The 14,351-nt window shown below is 38.5% G+C and overlaps 1 protein-coding gene across 3 annotated transcripts in view; it reads left to right on the plus strand.

The window, feature by feature from the left end:
* Nucleotides 1–13,037, plus strand: part of dscaml1 (Down syndrome cell adhesion molecule like 1) — a 99,321-nt gene extending 86,284 nt beyond the window's left edge. For all 3 annotated transcript variants that reach the window (XM_079246784.1, XM_079246785.1, XM_079246786.1), the window contains exons 23-35: nucleotides 1,609–1,726; nucleotides 2,267–2,430; nucleotides 2,560–2,658; nucleotides 4,278–4,466; nucleotides 6,437–6,565; nucleotides 6,754–6,912; nucleotides 7,054–7,209; nucleotides 7,372–7,402; nucleotides 7,534–7,652; nucleotides 9,747–9,899; nucleotides 10,199–10,393; nucleotides 10,551–10,859; nucleotides 10,949–13,037. In XM_079246784.1, the coding sequence (XP_079102910.1) occupies nucleotides 1,609–1,726; nucleotides 2,267–2,430; nucleotides 2,560–2,658; nucleotides 4,278–4,466; nucleotides 6,437–6,565; nucleotides 6,754–6,912; nucleotides 7,054–7,209; nucleotides 7,372–7,402; nucleotides 7,534–7,652; nucleotides 9,747–9,899; nucleotides 10,199–10,393; nucleotides 10,551–10,859; nucleotides 10,949–11,535 (2,408 nt within the window). In that variant the 3' untranslated portion in view covers nucleotides 11,536–13,037. The remainder of the gene's footprint in view (nucleotides 1–1,608; nucleotides 1,727–2,266; nucleotides 2,431–2,559; nucleotides 2,659–4,277; nucleotides 4,467–6,436; nucleotides 6,566–6,753; nucleotides 6,913–7,053; nucleotides 7,210–7,371; nucleotides 7,403–7,533; nucleotides 7,653–9,746; nucleotides 9,900–10,198; nucleotides 10,394–10,550; nucleotides 10,860–10,948) is intronic.
* Nucleotides 13,038–14,351: the final 1,314 nt, after the last annotated feature.

Below are 14,351 nucleotides of genomic sequence, written 5' to 3' on the forward strand. Positions count from 1 at the left end.
TTCACTGCAGCCACATTTATAAACCACAATACAAGTCCAGGAGAATAATTGCTCTCTATTCTTCAGGTTGGTGAGTTTAGTCCTGACTAGGCTACCTCCAGTCAAATGTGTTACATACAAATCATACAGAGCTGATCTAACAGCATGTGTGATAATAAACAATAAAAGCTCTTGTTGCCAGTTGATAAACCATCAGAGAACTAAAACGTTTTTTTACCAAACCCGCCCTTTTTCGTATTTTTTTAATTTACCAAACTATGCTTTGCTTTCATACAATTAGCCTTTGCTGCTGCCTCTTGGTAGGTTGTTAATGTAAATGAGAAAGGGTTCTTTACAGATGTACCTGATCAAACTAAGGTATAGATACAATTGAAAGCTTTACATGATTTTATAAAAATAAGTGGATGTTGTTTTTAACCTTGTAGTCAATCTATTTTTGGAATTCATTTTATTGATCATTGGTGGCACTGCTGTAAAATGTGATCCACCTATAGATTATGTTGTTGTAGGAGCAAACTTTGGGATTGTATGAATCCTACACCTTAAGTTGTAGAATCAATGTTCAAAACTGGAACTATGACCTGATTGACTGGTTGTTATGAGATGCATGTTGTGCCATTTTTTCAGTCAGTTGAATAATTTCTTTATAAAAAAAACATGGGTTTCAGTGACAACCTGATGTGATCATTTATAATCTGCACTTTGTCCACATTTATGTATGACGAACAGAAGTCTTTCTCTGAATTATAGACGAGCCTTCCGCATCAGTGGTACATAGGAATGCATTTATCCAGTTTCTTCTTGTTTTCCCAGCATTTGTCTGTATTACTGTTAGTTTAGACTTTACAGAGGTGTACTATTGATTTCAGAGTTCAGAGTGCACAAGATAAAATGCCTCCAGCCAGAGAAACAATAAAAGGGGGTAAACGGAGAAACATAAGTAAGATGATTAAAAAAAAAAAACAGGAAGGAAACAAACTGACACAACGGGAGTACAGCAAAGCAATAAGAAACACAAAAGAGAGGTTGTATTTAAGGTTGGATAAGGTAGTATGTCTGAGCAGAGGGCCTTTTTCCTTCTGAGTGCAAAGGTAGGTTAGTGTGTGCTCATATGGGTGTGTGGCTCATCTGATCAGCAGCTGTAAAAGGCAGTGTCCTCCAGGCTTGCCCACTCAATACTTCATTCAGCCTTAACATAAGTACACTAGAGCACTCGTTGTGATGTGTGAGAAAAAAAAAAGACAGAGCGGGTGGTGGAGGGACTTAGAAGAGGGTTATGTGACTGAATGAATGGGTATTTCTTTCATGTGCTCTCTGCTCGTTTTTTTTGTCCAGCAGTGTATTCTTCTTACCTCCATTGCTGTAAAATTACTAATTTTACTCCCACTTCTTCACTTGTTCAGCTAATCGAGCATTGTAGAAGTGCCATTATTTTCATCAGAATGTATTGATGTAGAATTTTCTCCTTGCAGCTCATTAGTTAAACAACTGTATTTTTTTATGTTTATATAATTAGTTCAAACTATCTTTTTCTTGAATTGTAATGCCTTTACATACTGTTGTTATCTTAAACTTTGCTTATTCTAACCCTAACCCTAACCCTAACAGCCCCAGCTAAAATCCTGTCATTCGGGGGTACAGTAACAACACCTTGGATGAAAGAGGTGCGGCTGCCCTGTAGCTCAGTAGGTGAACCCACACCAACCATAAAATGGACCAAAGACAGGTGAGTCTCTGAATCAAAAATGTTGCATAAATATGAGTATATATGCATATGACAACGAATAACACTTCAATGTTTTTTTTTTCTATTAAGAAAACAGTTCAATTTACAAGATGTATAAATGTGATGTTTTTGTATCCTTAAGTTAAAATACACCAAAGAAAATAGTTGATGCTGAGTTAATCCTTAAATAATTTGTTGAATTATTTAACAGTTTTCTTCCCTTATGTTTGATAGATTGTTGTGAAATATTAGGTACATAGGGCATTTTCTTTCTTTTGCTTTTCATGACTATTGATTATGCTATGCAAAATGATCAAATATATCATGTATTGAGCTTTGGAACCTCAGTGATCAGTATCTGTGATCACATTGTTCTGCTGAGTCCTGAATGAGTGTTGCTTTTACACAAAGAGAGTCGACACAAGCAAATGGATGTCATGCAAAAGCCTGCAGCCTCTTGTATGTAGTGACCAAAAATTTCCTTTTAGCATCATGCCATCAGTGCCCTTTATGTTAATTATATTTCCTTTATTTTTCTAGTGAGGACACAGCAATCCCAGTGTCTCTTGATGGACAGCGCCTCATTCTGACTAATGGGACACTGGTGCTGCGCTCAGTCAAAGCTGAAGACTCTGGTTACTACACTTGCACTGCCACCAACACTCTGGGCTTTGACACTATCATAGTCAATCTTTTGGTGCAAGGTATGGAAGTACTGATGATAACTGGTTTCAGCTGCAATGTGGATATTTTGTTGCCAAAACAGTTCTAAAAATGAATTGCTTAATTGTAGAGCTGTTACTTTGGGTCAACTCATTGTGTGTCTTCCTCAGTCCCACCAGATCAACCTCGTCTTACTGTTTCCACCACTTCAACTTCCTCCATCACTCTTGCCTGGATACCAGGAGACAATGGAGGCAGCTCCATCAGAGGTAAGAAATAAAAGCGAGAGAGATAAATGTGTCTCTGTGTGTCATCCCATATACTTGCTTCATTTTCCTCTTTATCTACAGCTGACATGTCTGTCATGTCTTTGTTTACCCCCGTCTCCCTCTCATGTGTCTTTCACCTGGCATATTGCTAGTGTTCAGACTCATCTATTAGTTTATTGAATAGTGCCCTAGTTTTATGTTTCCCTGTTGACTGTGTGTCTGTATGATTATCTGATTATTGGTGATCTGTGTGTGCCTGAACGGGCATGAATGCAAATGTAATTTCTGTTGCTCTTTTTCCTCCTATTTGTCAGAATGGGAGTGTAGCAGGATCGTCAGTCTGGCCTCTTGTTGCTTTTTATCTTTGTATGACACAATCAGGCGCTGGGCATGTATTGATTTTAGAATTGTGTTTCTGGATATAACTGCAGGAGGGCTAATTATTTGTACTTCATGATTACAAAATGCACAAATGTAATGATTCAAAAGGCAATTTTACATTCAAAGTGAGCCCTTTTTTAAACTGTTTTGTGAAGCGTATTTTATCGCCAATTATTTCTTTTCCTATCAGTAACAAATGTACTAGAAAGGCCTAGAGAAAGTCTGTTGTTGGGCATGTTTTATGCGCATGGAAATAGTGAGCAATAAAATATTCAATGCAAACAGTGTACTGGATGTGCAGCTTTGTATTCAAATAATAATGCTTCACCAAGTTATATTAGCATACATCATCTGTCCCTCAAATATGCATGAAGTCTATCTGTATGTCTTGTATGTATATCAGCATGGCTGCCTTTGTATGAGCCCATCTGTGCAGCATCTGCAATACGCAATACTGAAGTTCCCCATTAACCACTGATTGTTCCGTGTTACTTTAGTGGCATTTTCAGCTAGTTCAACTTGTTAAAGTTGATTCTTTTAACTTATTTAGTACGAGTTTAAAAAAACAAATATACCCAAATTCACATAGGCTGGTAATGTATGTTCTTAGTACTGATGTTTTTTTGTTTTTTTTTTGTATGTGTTCTGCATTAGCTTGTCATAGTGTAGTCTGTAACTGTGCTCTTTTATCCCCAATCTTATGTTATGCTGTGTCCGCTAATGTTTTGCGAGACTGTGTTTATAAAACTTGCAGACACAGCTTGATCAGCATGTTAACCCTTCTTATGTTTTAGACTGTCATACCATCTGTTAGAAAAACATAGAAGAAAAAGAGAGTATAAAGAAATGGAGAAGAAGACATTTATGTATGCATGATTACAGACAGACAGAAGAAAAGACAGACAGAGGATTAGATGGACAGTGTCTCTGAGCAGGAGGGAGTTGGCTCTCCAAGGCAGCTAATTATAAAAACAGTCACCATATTGCAAACCCACATTTGCATAGATGCTCAGTCAGCGCCATCCCAGGCTTAGGGTTTGTAGGTAACTAATGGCGGCATATATGGAAAGCAGTTAGACTGTCCTCCAGCTAAAGCTTAACTGAGCCAAAGCAGCACAGTTATTCACTGCCATCTAATGGACAGCTAAGGTACAAAGCCTTGAAGTTAAAGCGTAAACATGTAATAAACACAAAAAAGAATTCTTTTCTTCACCGTTTCTTCTTTTTTTTATATACAGGATTTGTGCTGCAGTACTCTGTAGACAACACAGAGGAATGGAAAGATGTTTTTATTAGTTCTAGCGAGCGTTCATTTAAACTGGACAATCTACGCTGTGGGACCTGGTATAAAGTCAAGTTGGCTGCTAAGAACAGCGTTGGCGCTGGACGCATCAGTGAGATCATTGAAGCAAAGACTCATGGGAGAGGTGAGAAGAAGAAAAGGATGATTTAGAAAATTATTGTAATATGTGTAAGAGTGTAATAATATAAAAAATTACTTGTATTAATATTGTAATATTGTAAATTTTAAAGTACTAGAAAAAGCGGGATGTCATATTATATCATATATATTATATGCCTGGAGGGCAGCTTAAGCTTAAGGAATTTGTCCAGGGGCTCACAGGGACATAACACCAACACATCCACTTGTACCCATATTGGGGATTTCTACATTGTTTTTTTTTTTAAATCTTGTTTTACACAATCAAAACACTAAGAATAAAAACAGAAGTTTTCAACTTTTTGCTTACATTTTGCCACTGATGAACACAGAGAGCAGTGTACAGACGGTTACATTTCTGATATTCATGACTTATAACTCATGAGCATGCAGTCCAATATTAATTTTATTCTGAAGTTTTCACTTAGTTGTGTGTCAGGAAATCTTCCTTTCTACCTCACAACATTTCAGTTTCATTAGTCATCTCTTTTTATTAAACTATGTATAAAGAAGTTCAGTCCAACTAGTAGTAACTTTTTTGTCTTTGACCAGGCCAAAATATATTCTAACAATTATTGTTGGAGTACAATGGCTTTTTTTAATTATTACGAACAACTCTTGTGTATCAGCCTAAAATAATGACTGCAAATGTTAAACTTATCGAGCGCTTTCAGGCTACTGACAAATACTGTTTGATGCATTGGCAGCGACTTGCATGTAGTCGCCATGTCCTGTGTCATTTTTGTTGACAATATAAAACAATATGTTCTTGAACCATGGAAACACTGAAAATCATTAAGTTGGACTTGGTTTTGCATATTCTAAACTTCTGTTTGCCTGGAAATTAAATTGGCCATGAGCAAGTCTTTTCAGGGCTTAAAGCAGCTGGGAATTTGCAGTGGTGTCAACTTGGTGACGGTCACAAAGAGGATATATCACATTACCTTCCTTTTGTGTCTCTGTCATTGAGATCATCAGCAAATGTACTGCTACAGCGCTCACCTGAGCAGGTGTCTGGCGATGTTGCCCCATGAGGAAACAAGTTGTGCTTGGTGAAATTTCATTCCCAACGTGCTCCACTTGTTTCATAGAATTAATGTGTTTAAATGTTTAAATTCTAAGTCATTAAGTTTTTAGAAGTTGTTAAACAACTTTTTTACATGATAAACATGTTATCAGCTTGTTCCTAATCAGATGCCGCCTTACCTCCTTCTCCGTAAATCTCTTAATAGGAATTTTAAGAGAAATGTCCAAATGTAGAGTAACAAATATTTACATAATTTTGGCTTTTCTATTATTTTTATTTTTATCTTAAACATCACTTTCTCTACCTTATGTGAAAAATCTGAGACTTTATCCTACTTTTTGTCTTCTCCGCCATGGAAACACATCTGATGGCTGAAATCCATCATCAGATATTAATATTATAATATTATGATCTTATATTATTATATTATTAATAAGATATTGTTCCCTTTGTGTTTCAAATTAAGATAGTTTCACACAGATTTGATATTCATCCTGCTGACTTGTTACCTTTTAATGAACAAATTCCATTCTTCTTTTTTGTATATAGTCTGCAACTTTGTAATATTCGATTATGTTGGAATATCGTTTAAAATTTGCAGGAAAGATTTTAAATGCTACAATTGGTTTATCGATGGGTGCTTTGTCACAAAACACCTACTTTGTCCATCATACACTACCAGTCAGACATTGTATTTACCAGTCCCTTCATTGTATTTAATGAAGATTCTGACAGTTTCAAGCCTTACATTTAGAGGATAGCTGCAGGATGGGCTTTGTGGCTCAAAAAGTTTATAATTATTATTACGGCCCTGAGTTTATCAAAAGATGTAACTCATGTTTCCCACTTTCCTGTGAACAAGCTAAATGCTTGTAGTTCTTTAGAAATTTGAAGAGATGTAGACGAATTATAATTTTTTTTTTTTTCAGAGCCACAGTTTAACAAAGACCAGCCTGTCTTCACACACATTAACTCCAGTCACGCCCGCCTCAACCTGCAGGGTTGGGCCAGTGGAGGTTGTCCAATCACTTCAGTCACACTGGAGTTTCGACCAAAAGGTAAGTCATTGATTATCAGTTTGTATCTGTCAGTAATATTTGAAAATGTACTGATAAAACAGATAAAGAGCAAAGAGCTTTACTAAAATGTTTTGGCATTTAAGGCATTTTTTGTGGAGAGGATAACAAAATGAACAAATTTAACATTGTGGAAATTTGTGGAAATTTAACTTTGTGGAATTGTGTAGGTACTTGGACATGGCAGAATGTGCGTACCAATGCCACCACAGACGTGTTTCTGGCAGAGCTACGTGAGGCCACCTGGTACGAACTGAAGATGAAAGCATGTAACAGTGCTGGCTGTGGCAACCAAAGCTCCCAGTTTGCAACACTGGACTATGATGGCAGTGAGCAAAAGTTTTTCTTTGTTTGGCATGCCATTTACATTTATTGTCTACTGGATGAATGAAAAAAAAATGTATTGAAAGTATGTATGTTGCAATCATGAATTGCTGTAACTAATCTCCTCTCATTATTGCCGTGAACAGGCACAATTCCACCCATTAAATCCCCCCTGGAAAAGAACGATGATGTCAAAAAGCTGTTCTCCATTGGCTGTCCAGTGATCCTGGTCACTCTTGGCGTTGCACTGCTCTTCATCATTCGCAAAAAGCGCAAAGAGAAGAGACTGAAGAGACTAAGAGGTGAGTGAGCGATGCAAGAGGAACGGAAACAAACGATAGGAATTAATTTGCAAGAAGAGCAATACGATCGTCAGAGATCCCTGAAGCAGAGACAATCTTAAAACAAATTTATAGCATTGCCTTTATTTTAAAAGACTAATCTTTTTTTTTTTTTTATTTTAGATGCAAAGAGCCTGGCAGAGATGCTGATCAGGTAAAATTGGGTTTTAATGACTAATCTAGTAATCTAGTCCATATCATATATACAGTAGTGTAACTTTAAACCCATTTAGAATTTTTTAACTATGAAGGATTTTGTTTCCTATTCTTGAATCTGTGGATTAGTAAAAACAACCGAAGCTTTGACACACCGGTTAAAGGACCTCCTCAGGGCCCACGGCTACACATCGACATCCCAAGAGTGCAGTTGCTAATTGAGGATAAAGAAGGCATCAAGCAAATTGGTGAGAAAATCCCAGATACACACACACACACACACACACATATATATATATATATATATATATATATATATATATATATATATATATATATATATATACACACACAATAAGTTGGGGATATTTGGCTTTCAGGTGAAATTTATGGAAAATGCAATATGTTCATGCTACAGTGATATAATATCATAAAAGTAAGACATTTAAGTAGAAGGATGCACTACTGATTTCCTCATCTCAAAAAATTCATTCAACACAAAAAGTAACAACAATGGTAGTTACACCACAACAAAAAATTTGAACGTCTCAATATCTCGTCATGTGCCCTTGAGCATCAATTACAACTTGACAACGACGTCTCATGCTGTTCACAAGGCAACTTATTGCCTGCTGAGGCATGGCATCCCACTCTTCTTGAAGGGCAGCCCTCAGGTCATTGAGGTTCTGGGGTGCAGGGTCTCGAGCCTCTACACGACGGCTCAGCTGATCCCACAGGTTTTCAATGGGATTCAGGTCTGGAGAGAGTGCAGGCCGTTCCATTTGAGGTACACCAGTCTCCAACAGCCGTTCCCTGATGATGCGGCCTCGATAAGCAGGAGCATTGTCGTCCATGAAGATGAAATTAGGCCTGTGCTGTTCATGTAGGGGCACAATCACTGGATTAATGATGTTATTCAGGTAGTATGGGCTTGTCACTGTACCATTCACAAAGTGTAGGTCAGTTCTGTACCAAGTGGACACCCCTGCCCACACTGTAACACCGCCACCACCAAAAGCTCGCCTGGTGACAACAGTGGCTGATGCATAGCGCTCTCCCTGACGTCTCCAACATCGTTGCCGGCCATCATTTCTGCTCAGTGTGAATCGACTTTCATCAGAGAACAGCACTGAGGCCCACTGGTTCCTCGTCCAGCGTAAATGCTCCCTGGCCCATGCAAGACGATGATGCCTGTGCCTGGTGGTGTGGTCAGGTACCCGTGCAGGTCATCTAGCACGCAGACCACGCTGGTGGAAACGGTTTCGAATGGTCTGACGTGACACTTGGGTGCCTCTCACCTCTCTTAAACTTGCCTGGAGTTGAGTGGCATTCATCATCCGGTTTCTCAGGGCAGTGTTCACAATGTAGCGGTCATCAGCACGGGATGTGGCCAAAGGACGTCCACTTCTAGGCCTTTCTGTGACTCTTCCGGTCTCTCGATATCTCTGTTGCAACCTGCTGATGACACTCTGTGACACTCCAAGCTCAGTGGCCACTTCTGTCTGAGAACGTCCTGTTTGAAGCATCGCAATGGCAAGGGACTGTTGTTCCATTGTTAGGTGTCGTCTTGGTCTCATGATGTCAAAATGTGACAGCATGATGAGGACAACTGTTTAAACACCAGCTCTAATTGAACCAGGACATTTATTGGTCAATTCAAGGATCACACACCTGCTGTGATTTTTGCCGTTTAGCTCCTTGTTAGAGAACAGCAACTTGTGCAAAATTTATTGAAACATTTAACAGTTGGACATGTGCATTTGAAAGCTTAGAGAAGATCACATTAAGTTCACCTGTACAGGTTTGAATGCATTTTAGGCTTGTTGTGAAATTTCACCCAAAAGCTGAATATCCCTAACTATTTGTGAATAGTGTATATATATATATATATATATATATATATATATATATATATATATATATATATATATATATATATATATATATATATATATATATATATATATATATATATATATATATATATATACATATATATATATATATATATATATAATATATATATATATATATATATATATATATATATATATATATATATATATATATATATATATATATATATATATATATATATATATATATATATATATATTATATATATATATATATATATATATACATATATATATATATATACATATATATATATATATATATATATATATATATATATATATATATATATATATACATATATATATATATATATATATATATATATATATATATATATATATACACATATATAAATAAAACACACATTTTTGAGTGTGTGGGAGCTTTGGGAGCTTGGTGACCTGCAATCTTTTTCTCTCTAGGTGATGATAAAGCAACTATCCCTGTGACAGACACAGAGTTCAACCAAGCTGGGAACCCTCAGAGCTTCTGCACTGGTGTGTCTGTCCATCACCCTGCCCTCATCCAAAACACCGGTCCATTAATAGACATGTCTGACATCAGACCAGGAACCAGTATGTGTTCTCTTTCATCACTGTCCATCTAACCTCAAGCAGCGTTATAGGTTCTAGTGCAAATGCCTTATTTACCATGAATACAGTAAGTGGTGTAAGCATGAACTGTGTCAATTTTTTGCAAGCCGGTAATTTCAGGTTGTAAGTTAATGTCTTGTTAGCGAGCAGGACAGAGAAACTAAGTTTTGGAGCTGCTTTTTTTTTTTTCTCTTTTTGTAAATGATTGTTTATTTTCTTGACTGTCAACAGCCTCTGTATATATGTACATCTCTCTTATTTATTCTTCCATTTACCACCAGACCCAGTGTCAAGGAAGAGTGTTAAGTCGGCCCACAGTATCAGGAACCGCTACTCCAGTCAGTGGACTCTGACCAAGTGTCAGTCTTCTACGCCAGCCCGCACTCTCACTTCAGACTGGCGCACAGTTGGCTCCCAGCATGGCATCACAGTCACAGAGAGTGACAGCTACAGTGCCAGCCTTTCACAGGACACAGGTCTGTGCAAGGGTGAAATGGTACTTAAAACTGTTAGCGTTTACCATATGATTATGTTTAAAAATATAGAAATACCGATATTGTAGTGACAGTTTGTTTATGACCCTGGGAAAAAATGCACTTACATTCAATCCCTGTGTTTTTCTTTCTTCTATAGATAAGGGACGAAACAGCATGGTGTCTACAGAGAGCGCCTCCTCAACCTATGAGGAGTTGGCAAGAGCGTATGAGCATGCCAAGCTGGAGGAGCACCTTCAACATGCCAAATTTGAGATTACAGAGTGCTTCATCTCTGACAGCTCATCTGATCAGATGACCACAGGTACCAATGACAATGCAGATAGCATGACATCTATGAGCACACCATCAGAGCCTGGTATCTGCCGTTTCACTGCCTCGCCACCCAAACCCCAAGACTACGACCGTGGCAAGAATGTAGCCGTGCCCATCCCACATCGCGCCAAGAGTAAGTGGTTCTGCAATTTTTTTTCAAGCATTTGACTAAAGCGTGATTTTTAAAAAAAAGTTAAATTAAACTTAACTTTTACTTTTCAGGTGACTACTGCAACTTACCCCTCTACATGAAGTCAGATCCCTTTTTCCGAAAGCGGTCAGAACATCATGACCCTTGTCCAGTGGTTCCACCACGTGAAGCCTCTATTCGTGGTCTGGCCCAGCGGGCGTACCACACCCAGGGCCGTCATGTGACTATGGACTCTGCCAAGCAGCAGGCCGTTACAATGGGCCACTCTGGCCTTTCCAATCTCACCTCCTCTGGGGCTTCCTCTGGAGGAGCAACAGGAGGCGGTAGTAGTGGAAGTGGAGGGTTGTCTGCTAGCTCTAGTAGCTCCACACTTCCCCAGAGGACTCTCACTATGCCCGGCTCATCTGCTGCAGCTGCTCAGAGTGCAGCTGCCGCCGCAGCTGCTACTGCTGCAGCTGCAGGGGCATCATCCTGCTCCGGTGGAGGTGGGTCAGGAGGGCCCACAGGAGGGACCCCCGGAGGTGCCTCCTCTTCTTCCTCCAAAATGGGAGGATCCAGAGACTCTCTTTTGGAGAGCAGCTCCTCGGGTTTAGGCAGACTGCAGAAGCAGAGGGATGGAGGGTCAGGGGCTTACTCCAAGTCCTATACATTGGTGTAGCCCGCCATCACTTGGGCCTGTCACTGTAACTCTTAATACAATGCTGGTCAAGCCAGTGCTTGCCTGGAGCATCTATGGTAAACATGGGGTGAGGAACTACACATGCACAGCTTACCTATTAGTGCCTGTGCTGCACCAGGCTACATGGGGCTGGTTAAGTTCCCACTGACACTGTTGTTGGAAGGGGTCAAAGTTGGGACTCCACAGCACAGGGGTTAGCCTTTTTTTCTGCCTGATTGCTTTCTGTTATTATTCTGTCATCATTCTTTCTGATTTCGTCACCCTGGAAATCACTTGCCAAAACATAAATAATCTATTTGTTCAATTTTTTTTTTCTCTTTTTGGCAAGGACACAGTACTTATGCACAAAATGCTTTCCAAATGCACTGTCTTGTTTCCTGAATCAAGACAGTTGTAGAATGAACCAGGTATCTTGAGATGTGTGTTATTTTTCTGGTCTCCGATGGAAAATGAGCTCATATCACAGCATTGTGCCATGGCGGGATGCTTGTACTGTATGCATAAAACACCAGCGCTGGTGTGACATTGGCTCTGCGAGGTTAGTCCATCATGGATTCATACAGTAGAGGCAGTGGAAGGACTGTTGTCTCAATATTAGTTTAGAGACAAGGGGTCTTTACTTATACATGCAATTGATGACACAGCATAGTGGTCATAAGCAAAGTTTTATGAGCAGACTCAAAGCAGAATGGATAAAAATGTCAAGCATCATTAAGTGAAACATGAATTCAGACCTTTTTTCATCAGTTTTCAGTTTATTTGTCAACGACGGAATCGTACTTTCATGTGCACTGAGTAAAAGTTAGAATGGATACAAGTAACAGAAAGCTTCAAAAGCCTGCGTGTGTGTGTGTGTGTGTGTGTGTGTGTGTGTGTGTGTGTGTGTGTGTTCGTGTGCGTGTGCGTGTGTGTGTGTGTATATGTGTAAATATAATTGTATACATGTGGCAGGCACACACGAACAATGGACCTTTTAAAGTCAGTCTTTATGCTGACTCCTTGGGCAGATGTCTCTGTCGAAGCAACCCCCCTCCATGGTTTATTTTGCACCTGTCCACAGGGATATGAAACAGTAATGATGTAGATGATGCTCAGGATGTATCACTATGATTCTAATTTGATCCAGAATTGTGAACTTTGCTTTGTTGACTGGGAATGACAACATGACACAGGAAGTGTGAACTACTGAAGAGAAAGAAGGTTCATAAGAGTACTGTTGCAGATGATAAGAAAGAGGTTCCTCTTTTTGTCTTTTTAATGTCAGAGCAACAAAGGAAGCAACCCTTTTATGGTTCATCATGGTGCCACGATACCACTGATTCTCTCATTTTACCTGTTATATCTTTGCATTCTTTCCCACCTTTCCTTGTAGCCACCCAGTTCCCCCCCCACCCCCATCATTTCCGTAAAGTGTCACTGTGATCTACTCCTGGCGTACAAGCTAGTCAACGACAGACACAGACTGAGAGAAGGTCTGATATGCACAGACAGGAAGACATGCTTTTTGACTTTGACAACTTGAAAGGAAAAACCAAGTTGTAAACACTCAGCAAATTTTTAGAGACGTGTGAGAAAAATTCATATTTATATGATCATGGATTTATAAAGACACTGAGATTATAGTCAGTGATGATGAAGTGTTGAAATAGCTTACAGGTGAGCAGCAGATGCAGAAAACAAGTGGTCTTTAAAACCAAGAATTTTCTTCAAATCCCTCCACCTTTCTAAAATTGATTTTAGCTTTATGCATGGTACTGTAGCTCTTGCTTTTTTAGTTTTGTTTTTTTGTTGTTGTTGTTTTTCATTTTTTCTCCCAAAGCTCAATCCCATAACAAAGATAGCTCCAAAAAAAGAGTTGCTCAAAAGTTTTGCAATGGTAAAACATAACATCAGGGCTCTCGCAATACAAAAAAAGAAAAAGATATATGTTTCTTTTGAAAAGTATGTACATATATATTTCTATTCAAATATATAGCAAATATATGAATATTGAAAAAAGCTGAGAAGTATAAAAGCCGTTCTAATTGAATATATATATAAAAGATCACAAGACAATCGCTCAGAGTGAAGAATCACAAGAAAGGCGGAAGAAAATGAAGGGAAGTTTAAACGGGTAGCACTACCATGAACAGAAGATCTTGAAGAGAAAGGAGGTGGTGTGAAAGTAAGTTAGTGTTAATGTTGAAGTGAGGTTTGAAGAATGATACATCGAACCCCTTGTGATTTTGTAAAGGACAAGCACAGTGTGAGATTGTGTTGCTGATAAACTTCGGTCTGTGGCTCAGTGCAGAAAGTGTGATGTTGCAAAAGAAAAACAGTAAAACAAGGACAGCCTAGTCATTGAGCCTCTTGTGTTATGTTGTATTGTACCTTCCAAAGGTTTATTCACAAACAATGCCATTACCACATTTAATTAATACAAAAGACCAACAAACTTTTATGTTTCTTATCTGTACCATTGTAAGTCCTCCCCAAAAACCGAGGACTGCAAGCAAGCTGGTGAACATGTCACGCAGTTAGAATTAAACTGTAGATAATCATGTTCATGCTTAATTTCATATTCAAATTTGACATGGGAGATGTGCGCTTTGCTTCCCATGGTTAGTCATGGTTGTGATGCCTTTCATTTTTGGCCTTTATGCTTCAAGTAATGCAAATACTTGTCCTGAGGGAATATAATAATAATAAAAAAAAACATTAGTTTGGGAGAAGATTAAATCTGTTCTGATAAACAACTGGACCTGACTCCACTTGTATGGATATTGGCTGGATTGATTAAATAAACTTCTAACCAA

The sequence above is a fragment of the Telmatherina bonti genome, assembly GCF_933228915.1.
Source record: "Telmatherina bonti genome assembly, chromosome: 9".
Classification (NCBI taxonomy): domain Eukaryota; kingdom Metazoa; phylum Chordata; class Actinopteri; order Atheriniformes; family Telmatherinidae; genus Telmatherina; species Telmatherina bonti.